Genomic DNA, 23,942 nt, shown 5'->3' with positions numbered 1-23,942 from the left:
TTATTTCGATCATGAAGTTTAGCTACAATAAATTAAGTTGAAAAATACCTGTTTTATATAGAGAAATTTTAATCAACGAGATTTTACTGGTTACCTGGATCAATTAATTTGATATTCGAATTTCCTACTAGCGCACCTGTTGATGGGTTAGTATTTTGCCTATCTTGTAATCTTCTCTACAAAACACGATTAGCATATTTCAGTTAGTAATCTTTTTTCAGATTTTTTTTTTGTCATAACAAAACCAATTGTTTGTTCCATGTACATGTTGATATTCTTTGAATGCCAAAATAAAACAAACCGAGATTCTATGTTCTGATAGGAAATACATATAAGTCACCGTGGTAATTTCATTGTATAAGGTTATAAATATGAGTTCAAGTTTGCAAGCGAACAAATGATTGATAAATTTATTTGATCAATCAAGTTTTTTTTTGGTTTTTGATAGTTCCTTTATATGAAACAGGAAGTAAAAACGAGACCGAAAAACGTTAAGCTTGAAAATCTATCAAATAAAAAACTGATTTGATACTAGATCATTTTATTCATATTTCAGACATTTATTTACATCGCATTTGCGTATTAGGTATTTCTTACAACTAAACATATAAACTACTAAGTGTGTTACACTTTCTTTAACGCTATTTGCTAAGGTCTAATATATTCAACGAACAAGCATAGTCCAACACAATAAACATTCTAACGATTTGAAGCAATATGCAGTACCTTTGATGAAAAACTAAAATACACAGCTCTATCGTTTCGCAAAATGATCATTCATAGAACCACCAGCACGCTGGATGTTGTTACGGTTGGACTTGATCCGTTTCTCGACTGTTTCGTTGTTGGCGGCATGCTTAAACTGTTCCGTAATGAAATTTTTATCATATTTCGACCTCTTGTCCTTTTGCTCCTCCTTGTGGTCTTCGTCCTCATAACGGCGGACATTTTTCTTGCGCTCCTTGTCCCTCCATTCTGCGTTCTGCATCATGGCTTTCCTTCGGGCTTCAATTTCCTCCTCGGTCAGTGGAGCCTTTTTCTCCGGGCGACTCCACGATGGTTTTTGATTAGACTGATGAGCCTTTATTTCATCCCTTTTGTAGAGACGAACTTCATCACGTTTAGACAATTCTAGTTTTTTACCAGAAGCGGACACAAGACCAAAATTTTTCCTTTTCATTGCTTTGCGGTCGTCATCGGAATCATCGCTGTTGGGGATTGCTTTCTCTTCGTCAGAGTCGGAAGTAGTTGGAGACGGAGACCTGTGGCGGTGAGGTTTGCGATCTTTTGAACGCGAACGGTTCTTCTTTGCCACTGGACTGGAGCGCCTACGATCATCATTCCTAGAACGATAGCTTCCTCGATGGGTTTCGCGTTTTCTGTCATCTCTACGTTCTGGACTATCAGATACCTTCCGATAACGCGTTTTCTCCACACTTCGCCTTCTTTCTTTGTCTCGTCCGGACCGATCCCGATCGCTTGCATGTGATTTCTTCCTTTGTTCAGGGATAGAATCCGAATCAGAGCTTTCACTACTGCTTCTATTTCTCCTGGATTTTTTAGGTTTGGCTAATTTGTTTAATTCTTTAGACAGCTTTTTGTATTTTATTGTGAGCAGTTTGTCTAAACCAATCTCTTCTTTCTCGTCAGGTTTCATCGAGTTTTGAATTTTCTTGTACTTTTCTGCAAGAATCCGATCTAAATCTTGAGATTCGCTTTCTGAATCGGTTGCCGAACGGCAATCTCTTTTCTTATTTTTTGATTTGCTTTTTTTGGATTTCTTATTTCGATCTGTCCGTTCGTGAATGCTTCGGTCGTTTTTCAAAAGTCGATGCAGTTCCTTTAACTTCACAGGATTTTCGAGGATTTTTTGTCGGCTTTCAACCTCCTTCTGTTTGATGGCCATAAGAGGATCTTCCATTAGCTTTCTCGCGATATCAACTTGTTCTGTGCTTTCGAGCCCTTTATATTGGCGGATAGAGAACGGAATACATTCGTGCTCGACATGATTTTTTGGTTGGCTGATTCCTACACTGGAGCTAGCCTTCTCCTGTGCATCAAGCTGTTCGAAAGTTTTATCGATGGTGCGACCCAGCAAATATTCCTCCCTGTTAACTTGGGGTCCTTTGTACATCCATTCCAGTTTTCTATCACCATCGTTGTCGGCAATAAGACCGGATTTTTTAGCGATACTTTTCAATTCCTCCCGGTTCCGCTCCTCGTCTATCTCGTGTTGCAGTTCGGCGAGCTTCCGCTTTTCAACTGCATCGGCTTGCTCCGCCTTCCAGACGCGCTCCTGATTTTTGAACGTATTTGGATGCCAGGACTTTTTTGTGTTCTGTATGGAAAAACGAATATTGAAATGGTTAATTTCAAAACGATTTCAGGAGGTAAGTATAATTTATGGTTTGAACAACCCAGGCCCGGATTTGAGGGGGGGCAAAGGGGGCAGATGCCCCGGGCCTCCCGATTCAAGGGGCCCCCCTAGTCCTGAGGCGACTTTTTTTTTTGCTCGTCACCTTCCAGAACAGGTATTGTTAAATTTAGAAAATCTATAACGAGCGTCTTAGCAGAGTGATTGAGATCAATCGAAGAAATAGTTATCGGTTTCCGTTATACTCTACTAAATTTTTTGGAAATAAATATTGAAATTCAGTCAGCAAATATATATTTCGACTGTGACGTACAGTCTTCCTCAGTGCTTATGTGGACTGGTGAGCACTGAGGAAGACTGTACGTCACAGCCGAAATATATATTTGCGGACTGAATTTCAATATTTATTTCCAAAAAATTTAGTAGAGTATAATGGAAACCGATAACTATTTCTTTGATTGAGGTATTGTTAAATGTTTTAAGGAAAGAAGGCCTCACAAACAAATTTGCCCCGAGCCCCCCGCCGTCTAAATCCGGCCCTGGAGCACCCAAATGTTCTTATGTTAGTTATTTAAAACTGACAGTGGTGGGCACCATGCCGCTAATTCGCTAATTGGAGACGCTAAAATTCAGTTAGCGATTTAGCGGTTTCGCTAATTTTTGAGCTGGTTAGCGAAACTGTTAGCGTCGCTAAAATTTTGGCCTTCGAAACGCTAATCGCTAATTTTTGTAGAGAAGCGACAATAGAAATGTTTAGAAAAACTGTGGATTGCTGATGGCGTACGTAAATTGATTCGAAAGATGAACATACTTTACTGCGAAAGTTACTTTTGTCAGTTTTTTTTACCCTATAATGGAGTTCCAGTTATCGTACAAGCCACAAGAGCATTTTTAAGAACAAGCACAAGGTCTAGATTAAATTTTCGGCACACCAAGAACTTTGGTAAATTGCAATGCGCTTGAAATTATGACAACTTTTGTTCTACTTTTTCGATTCAGATAATAATTTAATTTTTATGAAAACATTCCTAAGAGTATCTATTTTCAATGCAAGATAAATAACTTTTGTTATTCTTGTTTTTACAAAATCAAATATGAATACCGTTTCGTGAACCTCTTATTGTAAATACTTAGCTTTAAAAAGTAACTGTTTTCGTTTGTTCAACCAAAAAAGATCAAAGTGGTCCAAATCTTACAAAACTCGAGCAATAAATATAGCGATATGACTATTTACATATTAAAAATTTAGCGATTAGCGAAAGTTCCGCTACTGTGGGTTTAGCGTTTAGCGATTATCGAGCTAAATTTTCCGGTTAGCGGCTTAGCGTCGCTAAATTTTCGTTTAGCGGTGCCCACCACTGAAAACTGATGTGTAAAAAGCGCCTATAGTTGGAATTTCAACTTACCAAATCGCCGCCACCCATAATAAAATTTGATTTATAAAATTAATGTAATTCTAAAAACAAATTCACAGAAACCCCAACAAACGAGAATCGAAATGATCAAAACAACACTTGAAGGAAGCTTTGTTTGTGCGACTAATGTCAATGTGAACTGCAGAAGGTGTGACAATGATTGAGTGGTTATATATACACTGAAAAATATAATCAACGAAAAACAAGTAAAGTAAACGAGAATAACAAGGTAAACATATATTTTTATTGTATACAACTTATACCTACCAAATACCTACAGCATTTTCTACGGGGTTACCGTGCTGATTAGCGTTAGACAGATAGATAGGTAATAGGTAACTTTTTCTTAGCTATCAAATTTACAGAAAACAAAATGATGCTTTTTCGGGGGGCAAGATTGTAAACAAATTGAGGTAAATTGAAACACGCAAGAAACAAGATTAGGTAACTTAAGAAAGCATCTTGCAAGTAACATCATAATCAAAGTTATGTTGGCAATCTTAAATTTAACTTAAGATTGCCAACATAACTTTGATTATGATGTTACTTGCAATATGCTTTTTAAAATTCCCTAATGCTGCTTCTTGCGTGTTTCAATTTACCTCAATTGTTTGTTTGTGTTCTTAATTGAACTTGTTTTCACCTACATCACGATGTCGTATTATATTACTGAACATTTACAGCAGCTTAACATTACTTTAGTTCAAATTTGCTTAGTCAGTAGTTATTTGCCTTGTCCAAGCGAAAAAATAAATATAGTCAAAATTTAAGTCAAAGTTGAAAGGTTTTGTCAAATGACTTATAACTCACGGCTTACAAAAACCAGGCTAATTCTTTGCAGTGTGAACAGAAAAAACTATAACGTCATCCGTATCGTATCAGATATATTGGCAAATATATATATTGGCAAATAGAGGTAGAAATTCAGATATTTCACGAAAAAATAGTGGCTGCCAACAGATTCTCACATTGCAAAAGACTCGAAATGGCATGGGAAATGGAGTGCCATAGCATGGCATGGAAAATGGAGATAACACTGACCCGTCTTCGTATCGGTCATACCAAAATTACACATGGATGAGTTCTTAAGCGAGAGGAGCAAGCATTATGTCAACACTACGGAATGCCAAGAGTTCGAATCTACAATGAAGAAGTTAGGTTTAGAACTAAATCTGTGCGAAATACTAAAGGCTCTAATACACTCTTTGACCAAGCGTCAAATATTTGTCACTTTTTGACAGATTAAAATTTGGTCAAAGATAATTGTTTGTCACTCTCCAATTTTAACATGGGGCAAACACGGGCAAACAACAACCATGATGTCAAATAAATTTGACCATTATGTCAGAAGGTCAAATATTTGACCATTAGACAAAGAGTGTAATATAGGCTTAAGATATGAAAAGGAAAGCAAACACAAAATCCAAATGTTTATAAAACAAGTAGGATTAGAAGAAAAAGTAAGATTTTGTAATTCATAATCAAGGCGAACGACCAAACTAATGGTTAAAGCCTCGTTAAAATAAGAAATAAATCATTAGCGCTGAGTCAATTTCATGACCAAAAAGAGTAAAAACCAAAACAAACAGACGCCATGTTGCCAAATATGTTGGTTACACGATGTTTGACAGATAGATCCCGAGATCTTTTATAGCGAATTTCTTTTCCACCAGCTCACCTCGTTTTGACCTGGAAGCGCACTAACTGCTGTCAAAGCCCTTCTTTATTCGCTCGATTTTGACCCAGTTTTGACCTGTCGTGCTGCTCGGAGCGCACTGTAAAATTTGTCAGCTTCAACCCACCACCGCACGTGCTAAGTTCGTAAACAATTATCTGGCATCTCTTTCTCACTTGCGTCTTAAATGGCGATGACGTTTTATTATTCCTCGGCAGTTTTGCCCGCACACAGTGGAATAAAGAAATTCGCTATTAGTGTCGGAAAATAAATCTAAAGTGGTATTCCATTGTTGTGTAAAGGATTGCCCCACGCAATACTAGAGCCACCGATCGGACAACTTTTGTTCTTCACGCTTCTCGATCCGGATTGCATCCAAGTTGCGACCGTTCGTACAAAGCTGTCAAGAATTAAAAACAAACTGAAATCAGTTGATCGCAACTGTCTCGTGGATTGTCTTACTGTGTTTCTTGCTTGCAGCTTACAGTTTACGCGAAGCGAAGCGCACTCAACAAACAACTTTGCTGATTTATTGCTTGATAAGCTGCTATTAGACTGATTTCGGTTAAAAGAAAGCGTAATAATCTGTTATACCACAAAATTGTTTGTTAGGCACAAACTTCGAGCGAAGCAAAAACTGGCCGAAACTGACCAACTTAGATTTCTCTGGATCCAATATGTTTACAGTTCCAAGCGAAGTGAACTTTTCGCAGGTGCCTTTTTCCTGAGCGTGAAAAAAATAAGCAAAGCCTACATTCCGATTCGGAACTCGACCTTCTATTTATATACACATACTTCGCAGCTTACTGTTTAGTTTACGAGACGATTGGGTCCTGAAGTTTTACACGGTTTTCTGATTTTTATATATCAGCTGAAAGAGTGCAATTTTCTGAGCAAAACGTGATTTAAAAAAAATGATTATCGTTTTCCTTAGATTGTTAAATGAAGAATAATAATCTGCTCAAAATGCCTTAAATGATAAATCTCCCACATACATAAGACATACGTAACACTGGCGTTTTTTTCTGGTACACGTTGCCCCATAGTACTCCGTACCTCGTCCTGTCAAACTGCTCGATAAATAATGAACAAAATGAATTTTCTTTTACTCGGCTTTATCGAGCCCCAAAGAAAATCCCTTAAGGAACTGTCAAGAAGTGATTTACAAAATCAATGCAGCATTTTTCGAGTAGGAACGAGACAAATGCAGGGCTGCGCAGGTACACTGCCTTGAAAACCAACTCAAACAGTGATTTTATTCAGAGTGTGGTACCATTCAAGTAGTTCATTTTGTACCAACTTTTTTGGAAGATTTTTTCCTGAGTGTTACGTATGTCTCATGTATGTGGTTCTCCCATATACCGTACACGGGCGAAATGTCATTTAAGACCGTTCGAGCAGTTTTTTTATCCTTCATTTAAAAATCAAAGGAAAACGATAAACATTTTTTTAAAATCACATTTTGCTCAGAAAATACGGCTTTTTCAAATGATACACTGGGTCTTTCTTTACGCGGTTGATTGTACTGCGTTTAAATGATTAGATTAGATTTACTTATACCAAACTTATTTGATACCGCGTACAAACAACCTTCTAAATCGCGCAAAAATAATCTGCGTTATTGTAAAACATTCGCGTTTAGAAAGATGCATAAAAATAACCCGCCTTAAAAAAAGACCCCAGTGTATATAAAAACTGGTATAGCCTTAGGACCCAACTGCAGAGCTAGCGCCACAATTCTACTGACACTAACGGTCTTCTCCTGAACCGAGACTCGACTTTACGACGACTGGCTTGTTAGGTCGTATCAAGGGACCAGCTGGAAGAAAAATTTAGCATTTTGTCTTTCGCTTGGAACTCTAAACAGGGCTTAGGGGCCGTTCAATAATTACGTAAGCATATTTTTCCACTTTTTCAATCCCCCCTCCCTCCCTTGTAAGGCATCGTAAGATTTTTCTATACCCCCCTCCCCCCTAGTAAGATCTTACTATATACACTAAATATAGATTTTCATACTTCGTTTCCTCTTCTGTCTCTAATTCGAGTTAATCGGCCTTCCGTAATTTTCTTTTTATGAATTTCACCGTTCACACTTTCATGAGCATGGTTTTTTGAATAGTTCCATCAACAATGTTTTTCTTACGTAAGATAATCAATTCACCCCCTCCCTCCACTGTAAGATAGTATAAGAAAATTGCACACCCCCCCCTCCCCCCCTATTTCCTTACGTAATAATTAAACGCCCCTAACCAGGTAAATTTATGCGAAGCGAATATCAAATTAGGTAAAATAAAAATGAATACAGGGGGTTTTGTCTTGGCGTGTATCACTTTTCAAGCGCTAGCGGCGTCGCTCCCCGCAAAGCGAAACTTTGGGGTTGCCAGCGTTGAATGGAAACAGCACCATCAAAATTTTGACGTCTCATAAACAGAAAAATGGAAGAGGCTGCATATTATGCGAATGTTAGATTTTTGTATAATATTCTTTTCCTATATTAATATTTCAACTACAAAGAAATCGTTGACTTTTCGGGTATGTGCAACCCATACAGGTTGATTATGTGAAGAAAACTAGTGAATTATAGTGTTCCTGGCCGCCAGCGGAAGCGAGTTAAGTTAAAAGAAGCGCCAGGTTTTTATAAGACAGTTTAACTTTTGCGAGGCAAATCGCTTCGGTGCTTGTGCAAAAATAGTTCTCGGTTGCCGAAAAACCCATCCAGAATGTGGCCAATGAAACTTGACATGACTCGGGATGAGTGCCGCGGTGTCCTTCGTCGGCTCGGTAAGTGTACAGTTCTGGCAAATGGTAATATATGTGGAATTTAATTTGTTTGCTTCTCTCATGCCCAGAGCTGGACTCATACTCGAGTATAGTAAGTACGTTTCGTGCGCAGGGAGGATTGTGCAAAGAAAAAGCGCGAATTCTCGAGGATCTTCGCAAGCAGCTACATATATCCCAGGACAGACACAAAGCGGAGGCCCGTCGAGTGGCCAACGACGAACGATTAACCACGGTGGCAGAAACGTAAGTACATGTGAAGTATTTAAAGTTTGGTTGGCGTCCCTAGGGATATATGAGTGTTGCTTGATGTACACAGGAGTTTTGATGAATTGAGTTAAAACATTTCTTCAGTAACAGCACTGTAAGGGTATTCATGAAAATAATTTTCTTTTTAACGTTGATTTGCCAGTAAACGATGCAATTAATTATTTGAGCTATTTACAAAATGTAAAATGTCGATTTTGGTTTAAACGCTTAGTTGTTTATTGTTTATAACTTATCCTGTAAAATGAATATTCAGTAAAATCGAAAGTTTCTAAAGAATTATATACTATATATGTAAATTATCCCCCAGAAATTCTAAACCCAATTAAAAATTTGAACCGAGATTGTTCATTTTTTCATGTTGCAAATCAACATTAAATCTGTTTTTTAAATTTATATTGCAGTATTTCGGGCCCAAACAGCTCTCAGGACTGGAGCAGAGAAGGTCGCCGAACCTTCCCAATATTGCCACGAACAACACCCTATACAGCATTAACCTACATCGCGAACACAGTCTGCGAACAGATTTCCCGTCAAAATTCCAAATTGCCACATCCATTTGAAACGTCTCAGAATCGACTTGAGAAGGAGCAAGAGGAGCAGGAGAAAAAACGAAAATTACTTGAAGAGAAGCAACAACCGCTTTTAATACAGCCTCAATCCCAACTTGTGCAACCGGAAGTAGAACCGACGATAGTTTCACTTACGCCACCACTGGAACCGACCACGTATACTCCTGCACCACTTGTGACAATGGATCCGGTAAATTATTCCTTTTCTAATGAATTATTATTTTCAGCTGGATATCTAGTATTTTAAGCAGCTGTAATCGTTTATTATGAGCTTTTCAACCTGTTATGGATTTGTTGGTTAGTCCCAAAACAGAATCGAATATTTCACTTCTAAATTAAATTGGGCGGAAATTTTAGTCAACTTTCTAACTTCGATTTTTTTCTGTTCAGCATAACAATAATATTTTCCTTTTTCACAGTTTGTCGAAGCGGCCAACAAAAGCTACATTAATAATGATTTAAAGAGATCGTATCCTATGGATCCGACTTCCCGGCATCCAGATGCATCTATTTTTGCCGACGACTCGCCATTGCGAAAGAAACCTCAGTTATATCAAGAGCTGCAAAGGCAGGAACCTCTGCTCTCGCCGAACCCAATAGTCACGTTCCACCATCAGCAACCATATCAGCAACCTTTCTCACTTCAACAACCGCTTTCACCACACAAGTCTCTTGCATCCCCTACTAATTTGAGCACGACACAGCCAAACAGTAGTAACATCAACAACAGCAATTTCCCCGCTAATACAAAAACTCAAGGTAAGGGTGGTAACAAATCCGAGCGTTCTCGAAAAACTTCAGCATCGTCAAGAAAGAATCAAAACAAATCAAAAACACCATATCAGACAAACAAGCAGTCAAACGCTGGAGGACCGAAGGCTTCGAAGAATGCGGCTGTCTCGCAGCAGGCATTGTTGGCACAACAGCAATTGGTTGGAATTCAACCAGCTTCTGATACTAAAATGGGAGCCAAGAACAATAACGTCAGCAGTCCACATTTAATACACTCGTATGCTAGTCCATTGCGACCCCATAAGGCTGCACAACACGGTACAGCTACTGAGATTACAAATGAACCCCTTCAGTTACAGAAACATCTTACGTCCAACATCGCCTACACACCGCAGCAAAACCAGCAACCTTTCGGTATGTCGACGGCAGTTCCGATGAAGTCGCCAACGTTCGCTGCTTCTTCGTTCAGTGGACAACAGATACAAAATACAGCGTCGAATCTAAACTACTCCGGCCAGCAGCAACTTCTCCCGTCATCCAAAAAAGACATTCAATACAATCTCACCAAGTTAAATCCCACCAACAATGTCGCGTCGGTGAAAAACAATCTAAACATCCCGTTGAAACAGTCAAGCTCATCTCTTTCGCAAGGAAAAACGCATCCTCTGTTGAACTATCAAAAGAAATCCCCATCGAAGAATGTGTTAATACCAACTTCTTCCGCTACTGCTGCTGCTCTAGCCAGTCTTGGTATTCCTAAACCGATACAGAGGAAAGATAACCTATTGCCATTAAGCGGAAAGTTCCAGGACGTTGACCAGCCAGCTCATGTGAATCCAGTTGATATTCCGAACCCGAAAATTATTTTCTCTACGACCGGTAGTACCACGGACACGTCCAGTAATCGGTCGTCAGCTGGAAGCCAGATAACGATACTTGATCAAATCACATTACATCCACCGAATACACCATTGATTCCGTCATCTTCAGCTGTACATCAACAGGTTTCGCTCAATCCATCATCTGTTTCATTAACTAATTTTGCAACAAATACAGTAACACCTGTCACTCCGGTAAAATCTATCGGAACAACCGCTGCCAACAAAATAGTTACAATCAAGGGGCCCAATTTGGCTGGTTTTACTCCAGTCAAAGGTGGAAATAAGTTATCTGTGCACAAACTTCAACTGGTTCCCATAAGCCAACCAGTCAGTGGTAAAAACAACGTGATTGTGCTTCCAGCTAAAACCGCCACAGCGTTGAATCCAGGACAAAAAATCACTATTCCGAAGAGTGTCGTCGATACGAGCTCGGCCATTAGTCCACCGAAAGTTATCGTTCAGCAGCAGCCCGATTTGAACAACATTGTTGTACTGGATATCGGGTCTGATCAGCAGAAGCTCAATAAAAGCAGTTCAACAGGGCAGCAGCCGCAAACTTTGTCAACGAGTGGGAAATCGGTTATCACAGAGGATACACCGGTAGATATTGTTTCAACTCCGCTAGATGTTGTTACAGGAGCCGTTAAACTGCAAGAACTTTCGAAAGGTTTCCTTCCGATATCCGTGACCGGTTCTCCATTGACTGAAAAAATGGTCAAACCTCAGCCAACATATTCATCCAACACAACAATAGTAGCAGCAGCAGCAGCAGCAGCAGCTACCTCTAAATACAACCTAAACGCAACAAAAACAACAAAATTCGAAGCTGACAGTACGGCATCGGGGCCCTCTCTGACCGTCACCCGTAAATCCAAAATCCATCATCGATCGACCGCAGCAGCCACAACCTCTACGAGCGCCGTTGTACAAAGTAGCAAATCGACGAAAGTAAAGCCGACTGCGGCTGTAGCTAGTTCTACAACAGCCCCGGGAGGCGATCCACCCTCCACAAGTAGAACTTCTGTCATGAGCACAACCGATTGGGAACTAGAGCTGGACCAAGCGAATCAGGTAACACCAGTGAAAACCAGCAAGGTGATACCGAAAATAGCCCCGAAGCCAACCATCAAACCTAAACCAGCATCAACAGTATCACTATCTAAGCCAGTCGTAACCTTGCCGGCAAATAGCAATGCACGGAAGGCACCACCGCCACTTTCGTCTAGTTCGATCAGTTCAACCTCATCCTCTGGTGCTTCGAAACTGGCAACCGCCGGTGCTTCATCGGACACTCGAATACCACCCCCACTCCCACCTCCTGCTACACACAGGCCCGCTCTTTCACTCCCCACCATCCCCCCAGTAACAGTTGCAACCTCAACGCCAAAAGCCAAGCAATCTCAGCTTTTGACCGCTATGACTACAACGTCGCCAAACGAGCGAAGTGACGATACGTCGGCCACTGACTCGGCTGACGCCGAAGAAGACCCGGAGGAGGAAATTGGCGATGTAGATGATGATCCGATCGAAGATGAGACGGAAGCGGAGGAGATGATCATTGTCGATGAGCAGCACTTCAACGCCGTGATTGAGGAAGAAGCGGAGCTGGATGAAACCGAAATCGATGGTGAACGTGTAGAAATAGTGAACGTCGGATACGGTAAGGGATTGTAGTGTGGATTCTTTATCTTTGTTGGTTTTATCTTTTCATCTATGAAATTGATTCTAGAAACCTCTCGAGCATTGATAGCGGACTTGGAAGATACGGAAACCGGTGTTACTGGCGGGCAAAACGTACATGATGTTGCTGTTCGTGGCAAGAGCAGTGGTGAGATCAATCCTTCTAGTATGAACTTCGAGCAGTATATTGTGGATGCTGATGAAAACGGACCCACCGGAGAGAGAGCTGCACCAGTGGATTCAAGAACGGCGGCAACACCTGGAAATGGAAAGAATATTATGTTCGAGATGTTGGAAATCGATGCCGACGGAAACAAGCACACACGTACATTGTCATATGAAGAAGCGTTGGCCGAAGGGCAGCTACCGGTGACGGCGGCGTTATTGGCCAGTTCCGCAAAGAGCACTGGTGGCTCATCTTCAGGATCGCTGACCGCGAAGGGTAAAACGAAATCAACTTCTTAAAAGCGCAGGTATAGAGATAAACATAACTATAAACAGAAATTGTCGTGATTGCATCATTACGAACATAGCCATACTGATAGGGACGGTCAAGGTTGAACAATTTTACCCAATAATGCAAGGTCAGATTGTATTTATTTAATTTGGAAACAATATTACATTCGAACGCAGATGTTTTGACGGAAATTACGATTGTAGACTGTGTACAGCCAACCGGGCAGGAAGCTGCGAAAATATTACGTTACAAGTGTTGACTATATTTCTACCCATTGACTGGGTAGGAGATATTCATAGATGTAGTGTGTGTCCTCAATTGCTAATACTTTCTGGACCTGGCCATTGTTTCCGATAGATACTCAGTTCGAGATGATTGCTTTCTGTCGCGTAAGTGTAAGGTTCAAACTTGTTTAGAAGCGGTAACAATAAAATTACGCGGGAATTCTGGTGGCAAATTGTTAAGTTGTTGTAAGGTAGAAAGTATAACTGATTGCTATATACTGATGCATAATTTTATGATTCAAATCTATCCTATATCTTTGAAAAAGTTTGTTACTTTCGTTCCAGTGTTATTCAACAATACTTACATTTTTTTATATAAGAGACAGCTTCAATAGTTTTAGGCGTGTTTTATACGTTTATGTTGAGTATGTTTTTTACGAGTACATGCACCAGTGGTTCGGTTTCGTACATCCGGATGGTCTTCGGTAAGATTGCATGCTTTCGGATTATTTCAATGACGCCACAATCGTGCGGCACTTTTTCATTGAAAGTTTAAATAATTTGGATAAACAGTCGCAGTCCATTTTACTAATGTTTTGGCTATTAATTTGCAATCTTAGTTTTTTTGTTTAACTTGTTTCCAAGAAACATTATCAATTATGGTAGTTCGGGCTGCGAAACATATTTTCTTCCCAATTTCAAAAATTATTTCGACAAGATGCAGTATACTTACATTATAACTTGATTGTTAAACCGTGAGACACAGACTCTTCACATCAACTGCAATATAATAATTTGTAACACCCTTCAAACTTTCCATTTCTTGTAGGGAAAAATTTGAAGTTTTAGTTCTTTCCGAAGAAACCATTCTTGGAAAATTGCCGCACTATCTACCGGGCACCATCGTATGATTGTTAGTTGAGTTCATTGTAAAAAACAGAGCGCTGTATATTGTACATATTATTCACAGTTCAGTAGATTAACACAAGAAATCAGTTAGTGAACTTTAGCTAAGCAAATATAACACTAATGTCGAGTACGTAGCACATAGTTTAGTGTAGTTTCATGAAGCAGCATAACTTACGTGCATTATTCGTTGTTTGCCTTTGTGCATTAGTAGCAGCATCAAGCGATGCTGAAATCTCATAACTTGTACAGCATGACTTTCATTAGAGTAGAACAATCGGTTGATTTCGCACATTCATCAATATTTTCGACAAATAGCTCTAAAAAAAAGGAAATTCGTTAGGCATATTGATTGTGATTAATGGCAGATGTTAGTAGTTTGTAGGGGTGGTTCTTGTTTTGCGCGCTGTCGAAACTGAACTTTGTACAGGAGATAATATAACAAAATTGAGCAAATTGGGCGTATAATTTAGGAAATGGGGTCTTTCCTCGCAATGGTATAAAAGCGAATCAAACAAAGTAAAAGAAAAAAAAAACGAAAACAATGTACACAACTTTTTAAGTAGCGTTAAGCGTTCTAGACGATAAGGAAAATCAGTTTTACTTTCTTATTCACAGCAGAGCCGGAAATCTATTTTGTCACACGATCCAACCTAGAGGTACATTTTACCTGACATCCCTCACAAAGCAAAGCAGCAAGTGCATATATTATTGAATAAAACAATAATTATTTACAAAACAGGAAAAGAAAAACCAATAGTGTTTGGAAATGCTCATTCAGTTTGATGTTTTTGGACGCTCTCATAAATAGGCCGCCGAATGTGCCGGCTTCCAACAAAAACAATGAAACAAAAGCATTAATATAAATTATCACAATATTTATATATTGAATAGTGACAAACTCTACACTTAGTGGAACAGATGTATGAAACCCAATGTAGTGACAGTAGAAAACGGATATTATTGTACATCTCATCTTTTTGAAAAGAAATAAAATTTTAATTAATGATAATTGGGTGTTTATTGTTCCCAGGAATGATTTTTTAACAATTTGTGGATTGAATCTTCATTATTAACGAACATTTGCGACTGTTTTAAACTTATTTATTTCATCAATAGTTTTCTGTGTGCCAACACTTTGTATTCCACTATAAACTATGTAATCACTTTACGACCAGTCGATCAATTTTATTGATCAACAAGCTCTTCGATAAAAGCAGAATGTTTTTAAATGCCGCTTAAAAGAATAAAAATGATGCTGTTATGTTTCTCGCTTTGTGGCATCCTTACTTGGTAACAGCGTGAATAGCTTCTGCCAAATAATCAACATTCTTGGAAGTGACGCCGGCCATCGAGATACGACCATCCTTCGTTAGATACACGCTGAAATCTTTGGTTAGCCGTTCGCACTGCTGTTGATTCATACCAGTAAAGCAGAACATTCCAATCTGATCGGTAATATGCTGCCAGTTTCGACTCGATCCCAGCTTCTTCAGATTATTCTGCAGGGTCGATCGTACTGAAATAATCCGATCGGCCATCAGTTTAACATCCTTCAGCCATTCTTGGCGCAGATTGGAATCGGAGAGAATTTCTGTCACCAGTCTGGCGCCATGAATCGGAGGATTTGAGTACATTGGACGAATCAGAATTTTGATCTGAGACATTGTACGAGCGGCTTCCTCTTTGTCCGTGCAGATGAGCGAAAATGCTCCAGCCCGCTCACCGTACAGACCCATGTTTTTAGCGAAACTTTGGGCCAACGCAATTTGATGGCCATCCTTCAAAAAGGCACGCACAGCGAGCGCATCCTTGGCGACATCACCGCTGGCAAAACCTTGGTATGCCATATCGAAGAATGGGAACAACTTGCGCTTTTTCACCAACGCAGATATTTCTGCCCATTGCTCTGGTCGTGGATCGACTCCAGTTGGATTGTGTGCACATGCGTGCAGTAATACTACCGAGCGCTCTGAAATTTTCTGAAAATAAAAATAAACAATAAAAAAGTTTTGTTATTCAAAATCAACGCATATTTGAAAATGACACTATCGCTTCACTTCAATGCAATTAAGCTTTTTTTGTTTATTAGTTTCCATTCATTATCACCATTTTAGAGCTTGACTCTCTGACGTAGTCTATCTGCTCAATCATTATCAACATTAAACATGTTTACAATGCAATGCACTCACCGAGAGGTCTTCCAATGCTCCCTTGAAATCGAATCCGCAAGTGCTTGGATCGTAGTAGCGATAAGCCTTAACATTCAGTCCCGAGTGGCGAAAGATAGGATTGTGATTACCCCAGGACGGTGTAGGCAGATAGATGTCCTTCGGTCCGGGAAAGAAACTCGCCAGGAATGCGCCACCCACTCGCAGTGCACCGGTTCCACTGATACCTTGCACCGTAGCATTTTGTCCGTTTGCTACGTGTGCGCTATCCTCTCCTAGGGCCAGCAGAATGCTATGTTTGCAGAACTCTGCCGTTCCACTGATTGGAGAATATTCCTTGTCCAGTTGTTTGTCGGCTATACGCTTTTCGGCTTTTAGCACACTGGGCAACACAAACGGCTTACCGCTGTCATCCCGGTAAGCTCCTACGCCAAGGTTTATTTTTTTCGGATTTGTATCGCGCTTGAAGGCCTCCGTCACGCCTAGAATGACGTCCGGAGGGCCCATTTGAACGGCGCCCCACCATGAGCTAGAAAGAGAATTAGAAACCTTGTACTACTGAACGCACATTGCACAAGCTCATCAACGTAAAAAAATTGTTTACAAGTTGCCTATTTATAGGTTCCAAAGAGGAGTGTTAGATAATAGATAACTCTTCGTGGGAGATGTGATTATTGATGATCACGCTTTATATGCATGATACTGAACATTTTTACAGCTTCATGATGTGAACTTTGCAAATACTAATCTAAATGATAAGCTTAAATATATATTTAGATAAAAAAGCTGCACAATGTTCAACTGAATGTGACCTTCAAAACAGGATAAAGGTTATCTTCCATAATTCCAGCAGGAAGTCTGCACGGTTGCTGTTACAGATAGTTTTTATATCTTACCACGCACGATGTCCAACGTAGTTTTCTAATGTGTTCGGATTTCTCAGCAAAACAATCGAACGATGAAAAACTTTTGAACAAGCCATTTCACAGGTTACGGTTCTTCACTGCGGAGAAAATTCAATAAAATTCCGATCAATACAACTACGAACTTTGCCCTATTTATGCTGACAGTAATACCTTTTCAATTAAATGCAAGTTGTGGAATGAAATACAGAAATAAAACGCTGGATGATATTATACGTGTACGCACTGCACCAATTTGGGAATAGAATGTAAGAAAAAGGCGAATTGATTAAACTCCCGGTGACATGACAGCTGTACCGGTTAGAGAGCCGTAAATGCTAGGAAAAAATCTAATAAGACCAATAAGACAAGTCTGAGAGCTAAGGCCATTCTTTCTCTTCTCCTAGAGCTGTCAAGAACTGAGGATCACTCAACCCTCTGTCATGCGGTTATTGATTGATTTCTTTTGAAGGAACTTTAACCCCATGCGGTTAGAAGAAAAAAATCTTTATAACTTTATGTTTCACTCCATAAAATTTTAGAAAATTATTAAAGGTTTTGCATAAAAAAATTATTAAGCAAAACAAATAAATCTCTTAATATTGATTTGATTTGTAAAAACAATGTTCAGATGTCCCATTCGCTATCGAGCGAAACAGCGCCAAATGACCTGTGATAAGCAAAAATTTCATCGACCATTTTTACCAATAGCTAAATACCAACCAATATGGGTAATTCCGTAATCGGGATTGAAAATAGACCTCAGATGCCACTTTGAAAACCAAAAAGAAGGTCCGTTGTCTAGAAAACAGTTTGTAATTTCCGAATACCACCTAAGTATTTCCGGAACCGGGATGATATCCAAAGGCTGTGAATCGTCTCTTTTTACCATTCTACATCTCTTTAGAGACACCATATAATTTGTAGAGATTTCTTTTATAAGTGTTTTATAAGTGTAGTGAACAATAGTTACTAACATAAACATATTGATACAAGATAACATATCATAAAGGATTATTACTGAAATTTACCACTTCAGACCATCAAATTGAATAACTCCAATCGAACTAACCTATAATTAAACTATTACGTAACATTGACACAAGGCAGGCTGTCATAATTCTACGTAAACTGGCGTCGTGTCTCATACACAACCTCTGCAATTTTTTTAAAGTGGTTTATAAACTTCAAGTGTCTTAAAAAAATCAATTCTTATTTTGTAAATTAAAATTGAGTAAATATTTTAAATTTTATTTAATCAAAAATCAAATTTAGTCGAATTTAGTCAAATTTTTTTCTCCGGTGTATAATTTTTTATGAGGCATTATTATTTCTCTACAACTCATTCTCAGACAGTTTTCCTATACAACCAACGGTTTTGGGTTACAATGCTTTAAATAAAACCTACCCACTTGGATATTATCACCGAGCACGGTAAAATTAATTACCGAGATTTCAACAGCTGAGATCTCGGTAAAAATCTCGGTAATACATCAAAACACCGAAAAGCAAAAAATCAAAAACCTGTCGAACTTTAACGAGGTCCCGGTAATGTTTACCGAGATACTCGCAAATTTCAACTGTCAACTTATTACGAGAACTTCGGTGAAATTCACTGAGGTACGTATTTTGCGATTCATTTATTTTTCAAATTATGATCAAAATGATTAAATATACAAATTAATTTATTAATTTATCACTCAACTGATTCAAGTAAACACAGCATTGGTACAAACTGAAGATTTGTATTGCATACAGGAATTAAAGTAACATCCATCACTCTGCAACTTCCATCCTGTGAAGTGAGAGTTGATCACCTATAAAATTGGATGAATAAAGAATTAATCGTTATTTTTTAAATATTCTTTGCAGCAATAAACAAGATCTGAGAAAAAATAGTGTATACTTACTCATTATTTTAGTTAATCTGAACATTGCAGAATTCTCCATAATAATAATCAACCGCAAAACCTGCTCCTTTTTTCTGAACCGGAACACGAAAAAAAATTGTTGGTGAAGCACGCGCTATTTTAACAGTTCAGTTATCGGAATCTCGGTAAGATATTTTTTGTTCGACGAAATCTCAGTTGAAGGTTCTGGGATTCGGTATTTTAGTTTACTGAACTCGGAAATTTTCGGTTCACGGGTTTTTTCGGTAAACAAATTCACGGTATTCCGGTAAACACGTTCGGTTTGCGATTTCTCAGTATTTTTTACTGAACAACGGTAAACTAAAATGTTTTCAAGTAGTATAGGGTATTTTACTTTACCGAGAAAACATAATGCAGTTAAGTGTGTACACACTTAGATTTTATCACCGAGTGCGGTAAAATAAATTACCGAGATTTCAATAGCTGAGATCCCGGTAAAAATCTCGGTAATACATTGAAACACCGAGATTCTGTAAAACCAAAAATCAAAAACCTGTCAACTTTAACGAGATTCTCGGTAATGTTCAACTGTCAAAGTAACACCATAACTTCGGTAAAATTTACTGAGGTACACACTTAAAAAATTTCGCCGAACCTCGGCATTGTTTGTGCCAAGATTTGGACAGCCGAGTGCTCGGCAACCATCTCGGCTGAATCTCTTTTGCCGAGAATTTCGGAAAACCAATATATGACAGATATCATTTTATGCCGAGAATCGCGGTACACAGTTGACTGTGCTCCCGGCAAATCTGGCCGAGAAGCGGCAAACCAGTTAAACGACCTTTCGATTATATAAGCTGAATGTTCGGCAATGACAGAGAAAAGTTTCGCTGTGCATTCGGTAGTTTTCTTTCAAAATATAAATTATAAGCTTGATGAGTTTTAGTGAGAAATTTATTCATACTAAATCTTGAATACTTATCTTTATCTTGCTCGCCAGTAGGGCATTGAGCAAAACATATAGTCTAAAACTACGTCTTATGCCAATCCTTAAAATAAACACAATATTGTATTCACACGATTTGAAACTACACTTTTTGAGTTCCAGCCACTTCCCACCAATCTGTTCTACATTTTTTTTTTAGCTACCGAATTGTAAACACTTGTAACTTGCAAAAATTTCAGCCAAACTTGCATCTGCTTCCTGTTTGCTCACCTGTAACACTCATAAATTTGCACTAAGAAAAATGGCGGCAACTCGTTCATGAGAATGACAGCTGTATTGCCGAAACACGGCAACGAGTAAAATTTGTGCCGAGATACCAGAAATGTTTTTGCTGACCTTGGCATCAACAGTGTTTAACGATAAATTTGGCAAAAAATAGAGACGAGATTCGTCAAGCTTAGTTTTTTGGACGAAGTCTCGGCAAAATGATCTGACGATTGTCGGCAACCGGCATTTTTTCGCTGAAATATCGGTTGAATCCAAAGTTGCCGAGTGAACTCGAATGTTTTTTTGCCGAGCTCGAGATCCAGTTTTAAGTGTGTACGTAATTTGCGATTTTTGTTTGTCAGATAACCCAGAATATGATTAAAACGATTAAATATACAAATTAATTTATTAATTACTAAACTGGAGTGTTGTATTGCTTCCAGGAAATAAAGTAACAGCTATCACTCTGCAACTTCCATCCTACGATTGAGTTGGTAACCTACAAAATTGATTGGAGAAAGAATTAATCGTTTTCTTCAAATATTCTTTGTAGCAAACAAAAAATATTGTATACTCACTCAATATTTTAGTTAATCTGAACTTTGCAAATTTCTCCATAATAATAATCAGCCGCAAAACCTGCTCCTTTTCTTTCTACACCGAAACACGAAAAAACTGTTAGTGAAGCACTCGTTATTTTGACAGTACAGTATTTCGGAATCTCGGTAAGAGTTTTTTTTGTTCGACGAAATCTCGGTTAAATGATGTCAGGGTTCGGAGATTCGGTATTTTAGTTTACTGAACTCGGGAATTTTCGGTTTTACGGATTTTTTTCGGTAAAAAAATTTACGGTATTCCGGTAAACACTTACGGTTTCCGATTTCTCAGTAATTTTCTTACTGAAAACGATAGTCTAAAATGTTTTCAGCTAGTTCGGTATTATGTTTTACCGAGAAAACATTACGCAGTTGAGTGTGTATACCAAAATGCATACGCTTTTTTAGAAAAAACATATAAGGCTATAAATTTTTCCATCTGTGAAAAATGCTCAGTTTACTATACGTGTGCAAAGTTTCATGCGAATCAAAAATGGTCAATATTCGACCATAGGTCATTTGCCGCGATTTTGCTCTATCACAACTTAAACTTCTCAGACGATTACGATTAGAGTTAATATGAAATTTAGCAAGAAGTGTTGTTTTGAAACTACATACTTAAAATTTTTTGCCGGGTCTCGGTAATTTATTGCCGAGAACGGCACCACTGAGTGCTCGGTTTGAAAATTAATGACAGCTGTCACATTTTTTCGTAAATCTCGGTTCACCAAACTGAAATTTCGGCACAAAATACCCGAATTCCGAAATTTCAGTTAGGCTAAACCGAGATTTACGAAAAAATGTGACAGCTGTCATTTTTTTCTTAACCGAGCACTCAGTGGTGCCGTTCTCGGCAATAAATTACCGAGACCCGGCAAAAAAATTTAAGTGTGTAGATTTTTCATTGTTTGTCCTTCATTCTTTGGCCAAGATATGCGTTTTTTTAAACAAATTCTATATCAATCAGCGAAATAATTCAGCTCTGTGCAGCGTATCAAAACCCAGTGGCTGGAATAAGAAACATATTGAATGTTCTGCGGTTCATCCCTTATTTTCCGTAAATCGCAAAACTCTCCCAACGCAGAAATAAATGAAACTTTTTTCAAACTTAACCAAGATCCTAAGCTACTCAAAATACTTTAACTCATGCAGGATGAAAATACTTTACCTCATGCAGGAAGCAGGATGATATTTGTGGTCATGAGAGCATATGTGAGAATACATAGGTTTTCCCACATTTCTAATACATGACCCACCCCATCGTAAATTACAAAACTCTCCCAACGCAGAAATAAATGAAACATTTTACAAACTTAACTAAGATCCTAAGCTACTCAGAAAACATTATCTCATTGAAGCAGGATGATATTTGTGGCCATGAGAGCATATGTGAGAATACATAGGTTTTCCCACATTTTTAATACATGACCCACTCCATCGTAAATTACAACACTCTCCCAACGCAGAAATCAATAAAACTTTTTTCAAACTTAACTAAGATTCTAAGCTACTCAAAAAATATTCTTGATTGTTTTTCGAGATAACACCAAATCGCGTCGTTTTTTGCATTTTTAAGTCATATCACATAAAAAACAAATTTCGAAATCGACAATTACCTGTGCCTTTCGTCATCAGTCGAAATAGTTAAACTACAGACAAACAGACGTGCCTCTTCGAAGAAAAATCCTGAAAAATCTTCGTCCTTCTTCGAAACGTTACACTCATGCGCCACCATGTGAGCTTATTGCCTACAATTACTTATTTTCGTAAAACGGTTTTTGTCTTTGCTTATGGGTGTGAGCGCTTGCTCAAATCAAAACCAGCGGCATCACCGACGGTTTTTGTCTTTGGTAAAGAACGTGCACGTTTGCTTATAGCGACCAGACCGATATCATGGCAACAGTTTCCTGAAGCTGCCGCCGATGACGATGGCGCTACTGTTGGAAATATGGTCATAAGCTCTGTTCATTGTGCCGCATGTGTTACAGTACGGATTTTTCGCGTGCTTCTAACTATATTAAATGTAGGGCTATCCGGAACGTGTTGAAACATGTTTGAACGTGACCATTTATGTTCTGCACAAAATCCATAAAACGTTCAAAACAAAACAATCGTTTTTCGCTTTCTGCATTTCTTCACACCACTTGCAGCAACAGTTGATCTGGCATGGGCGGTGCTTAATCGGCTGTTTCGCAAGCACTGACAGCCTTTTGACGTATAATCGAGCCAGAGAGCCCGAGAAAAACGGCTTCAAGCGAAATGTATGGGGATGACGTTCGTGACAGGGATGTGATAGCGACACAAGCGGTATTATTGCCCACTTAGCAAAATTTTAAAATTACCGTTATTTTTCTGGTCGATGAAATCGTCATCAAGTGGCACGTCTGTTTGCAATCTATTTTTATCAAAAAACTTGATTTTCCTATACAACTATATAGAGTTAACGGAGTTTTATAGAAAATCAAGTTTCTTGATAAAAATAGATTGCATATAGTGAATGTAAGTAATAAAAAGTTAGAATATTATAAAAAACTAATAGCAGTTTCTCCGATCATTAAGCAATGCTCGTATAGAATTTCGATTTTACTACCACTACAGCGCCATCTCGCAGTATTGAACATTTTTTCGGTTGTCCGTTTATTGTGGAATTTCTCATTTTTTTATCCGAATAATGAAAAATTTAATTTTAGGTGTTGGTTTATTGATTAATTTTTGAATTCAGTGGTTGAAAGATTGCTGCTGGTGGTGGTGCTGCTGCTGGAGCTGGTGGTGCTGCTGCTGCTGTAGCTGGTGCTGCTGCGGAGCCGGCGCCTGATGCTGCTGTGGAGGCTGCGCCTGGTGCTGTTACTGTAGTATATGCGGAAGAGGCTGCAGCATCGGGAGCTGCCGTGGCGGCTGATGTTGCGGGGGCCCATTCTGGGCTTGCTGGATTTCCCGCAACATTCTGCGTGCCTTTGATGTTCCTCGGTTGCCAGTTGCTCCACCTGTTGTTGAACCTGGACAAGGCCCGCGCTTGGCGGACGCGGCGTGGGGACCCACCGCCAATGTCCCCGAAGGCCCCCGCGTCCGCTGCGCGAGCCGCTGTATTGTCCAGTATTATTATTTTGCATGCTAAAATTTCAAATTTGCATATTTCATTAACAAAAAAATAAAAACAAATTAAATTCGGTACTTACATTTAATTTAAGTTGAGCTCTAAATTTTCACGCGTCTTGCGTTTAGTCATTG

General features: G+C 38.9%; 3 protein-coding genes across 3 annotated transcripts; 1 reads left to right on the top strand and 2 right to left on the bottom strand.

Moving 5' to 3' along the window:
* Positions 1 to 524: 524 nt before the first annotated feature.
* LOC129727776 (pre-mRNA-splicing factor CWC25 homolog) lies at positions 525 to 3,923 on the bottom strand. Its single transcript, XM_055685938.1, has 2 exons — positions 3,781 to 3,923; positions 525 to 2,338 (listed from the first exon to the last, which is right to left on the bottom strand). The coding sequence occupies exons 1-2, from the start codon at positions 3,796 to 3,798 to the stop codon at positions 755 to 757; spliced, it is 1,602 nt and encodes a 533-aa protein (XP_055541913.1). The 5' UTR covers positions 3,799 to 3,923; the 3' UTR covers positions 525 to 754.
* Positions 3,924 to 7,867: 3,944 nt separating this feature from the next.
* LOC129728027 (BRCA2-interacting transcriptional repressor EMSY) lies at positions 7,868 to 14,973 on the top strand. The gene is made up of 5 exons (XM_055686389.1): positions 7,868 to 8,245; positions 8,314 to 8,488; positions 8,914 to 9,271; positions 9,501 to 12,354; positions 12,424 to 14,973. The coding sequence occupies exons 1-5, from the start codon at positions 8,185 to 8,187 to the stop codon at positions 12,837 to 12,839; spliced, it is 3,864 nt and encodes a 1,287-aa protein (XP_055542364.1). The 5' UTR covers positions 7,868 to 8,184; the 3' UTR covers positions 12,840 to 14,973.
* Positions 14,974 to 15,051: 78 nt separating this feature from the next.
* On the bottom strand, positions 15,052 to 17,404 carry LOC129728028 (aspartate aminotransferase, mitochondrial). The gene is made up of 4 exons (XM_055686390.1): positions 17,209 to 17,404; positions 17,029 to 17,135; positions 16,154 to 16,661; positions 15,052 to 15,943 (listed from the first exon to the last, which is right to left on the bottom strand). The coding sequence occupies exons 2-4, from the start codon at positions 17,112 to 17,114 to the stop codon at positions 15,248 to 15,250; spliced, it is 1,290 nt and encodes a 429-aa protein (XP_055542365.1). The 5' UTR covers positions 17,115 to 17,135; positions 17,209 to 17,404; the 3' UTR covers positions 15,052 to 15,247.
* Positions 17,405 to 23,942: the final 6,538 nt, after the last annotated feature.

Source organism: Wyeomyia smithii, chromosome 3 (genome assembly GCF_029784165.1).
Source record: "Wyeomyia smithii strain HCP4-BCI-WySm-NY-G18 chromosome 3, ASM2978416v1, whole genome shotgun sequence".
Taxonomy (NCBI): Eukaryota; Metazoa; Arthropoda; class Insecta; order Diptera; family Culicidae; genus Wyeomyia; species Wyeomyia smithii.
This window is presented reverse-complemented; position numbering and strand designations above follow the sequence as displayed.

What these genes read in the sequence shown, in the direction of transcription:
- LOC129728027 (XM_055686389.1), top strand. Translation starts at nt 8,185, where the DNA reads ATGTGGCCAATGAAACTTGACATGACTCGGGATGAGTGCCGCGGTGTC. An exon ending in CACTTGTGACAATGGATCCG is followed by an intron (nt 9,272 to 9,500) that starts GTAAATTATTCC and finishes CCTTTTTCACAG; the next exon opens with TTTGTCGAAGCGGCCAACAA. An exon ending in AATAGTGAACGTCGGATACG is followed by an intron (nt 12,355 to 12,423) that starts GTAAGGGATTGT and finishes AATTGATTCTAG; the next exon opens with AAACCTCTCGAGCATTGATA.
- LOC129728028 (XM_055686390.1), bottom strand. Translation starts at nt 17,114, where the DNA reads ATGGCTTGTTCAAAAGTTTTTCATCGTTCGATTGTTTTGCTGAGAAAT. An exon ending in TACGTTGGACATCGTGCGTG is followed by an intron (nt 16,662 to 17,028) that starts GTAAGATATAAA and finishes TTCTCTTTCTAG; the next exon opens with CTCATGGTGGGGCGCCGTTC. An exon ending in GAGCATTGGAAGACCTCTCG is followed by an intron (nt 15,944 to 16,153) that starts GTGAGTGCATTG and finishes TTTTATTTTCAG; the next exon opens with AAAATTTCAGAGCGCTCGGT.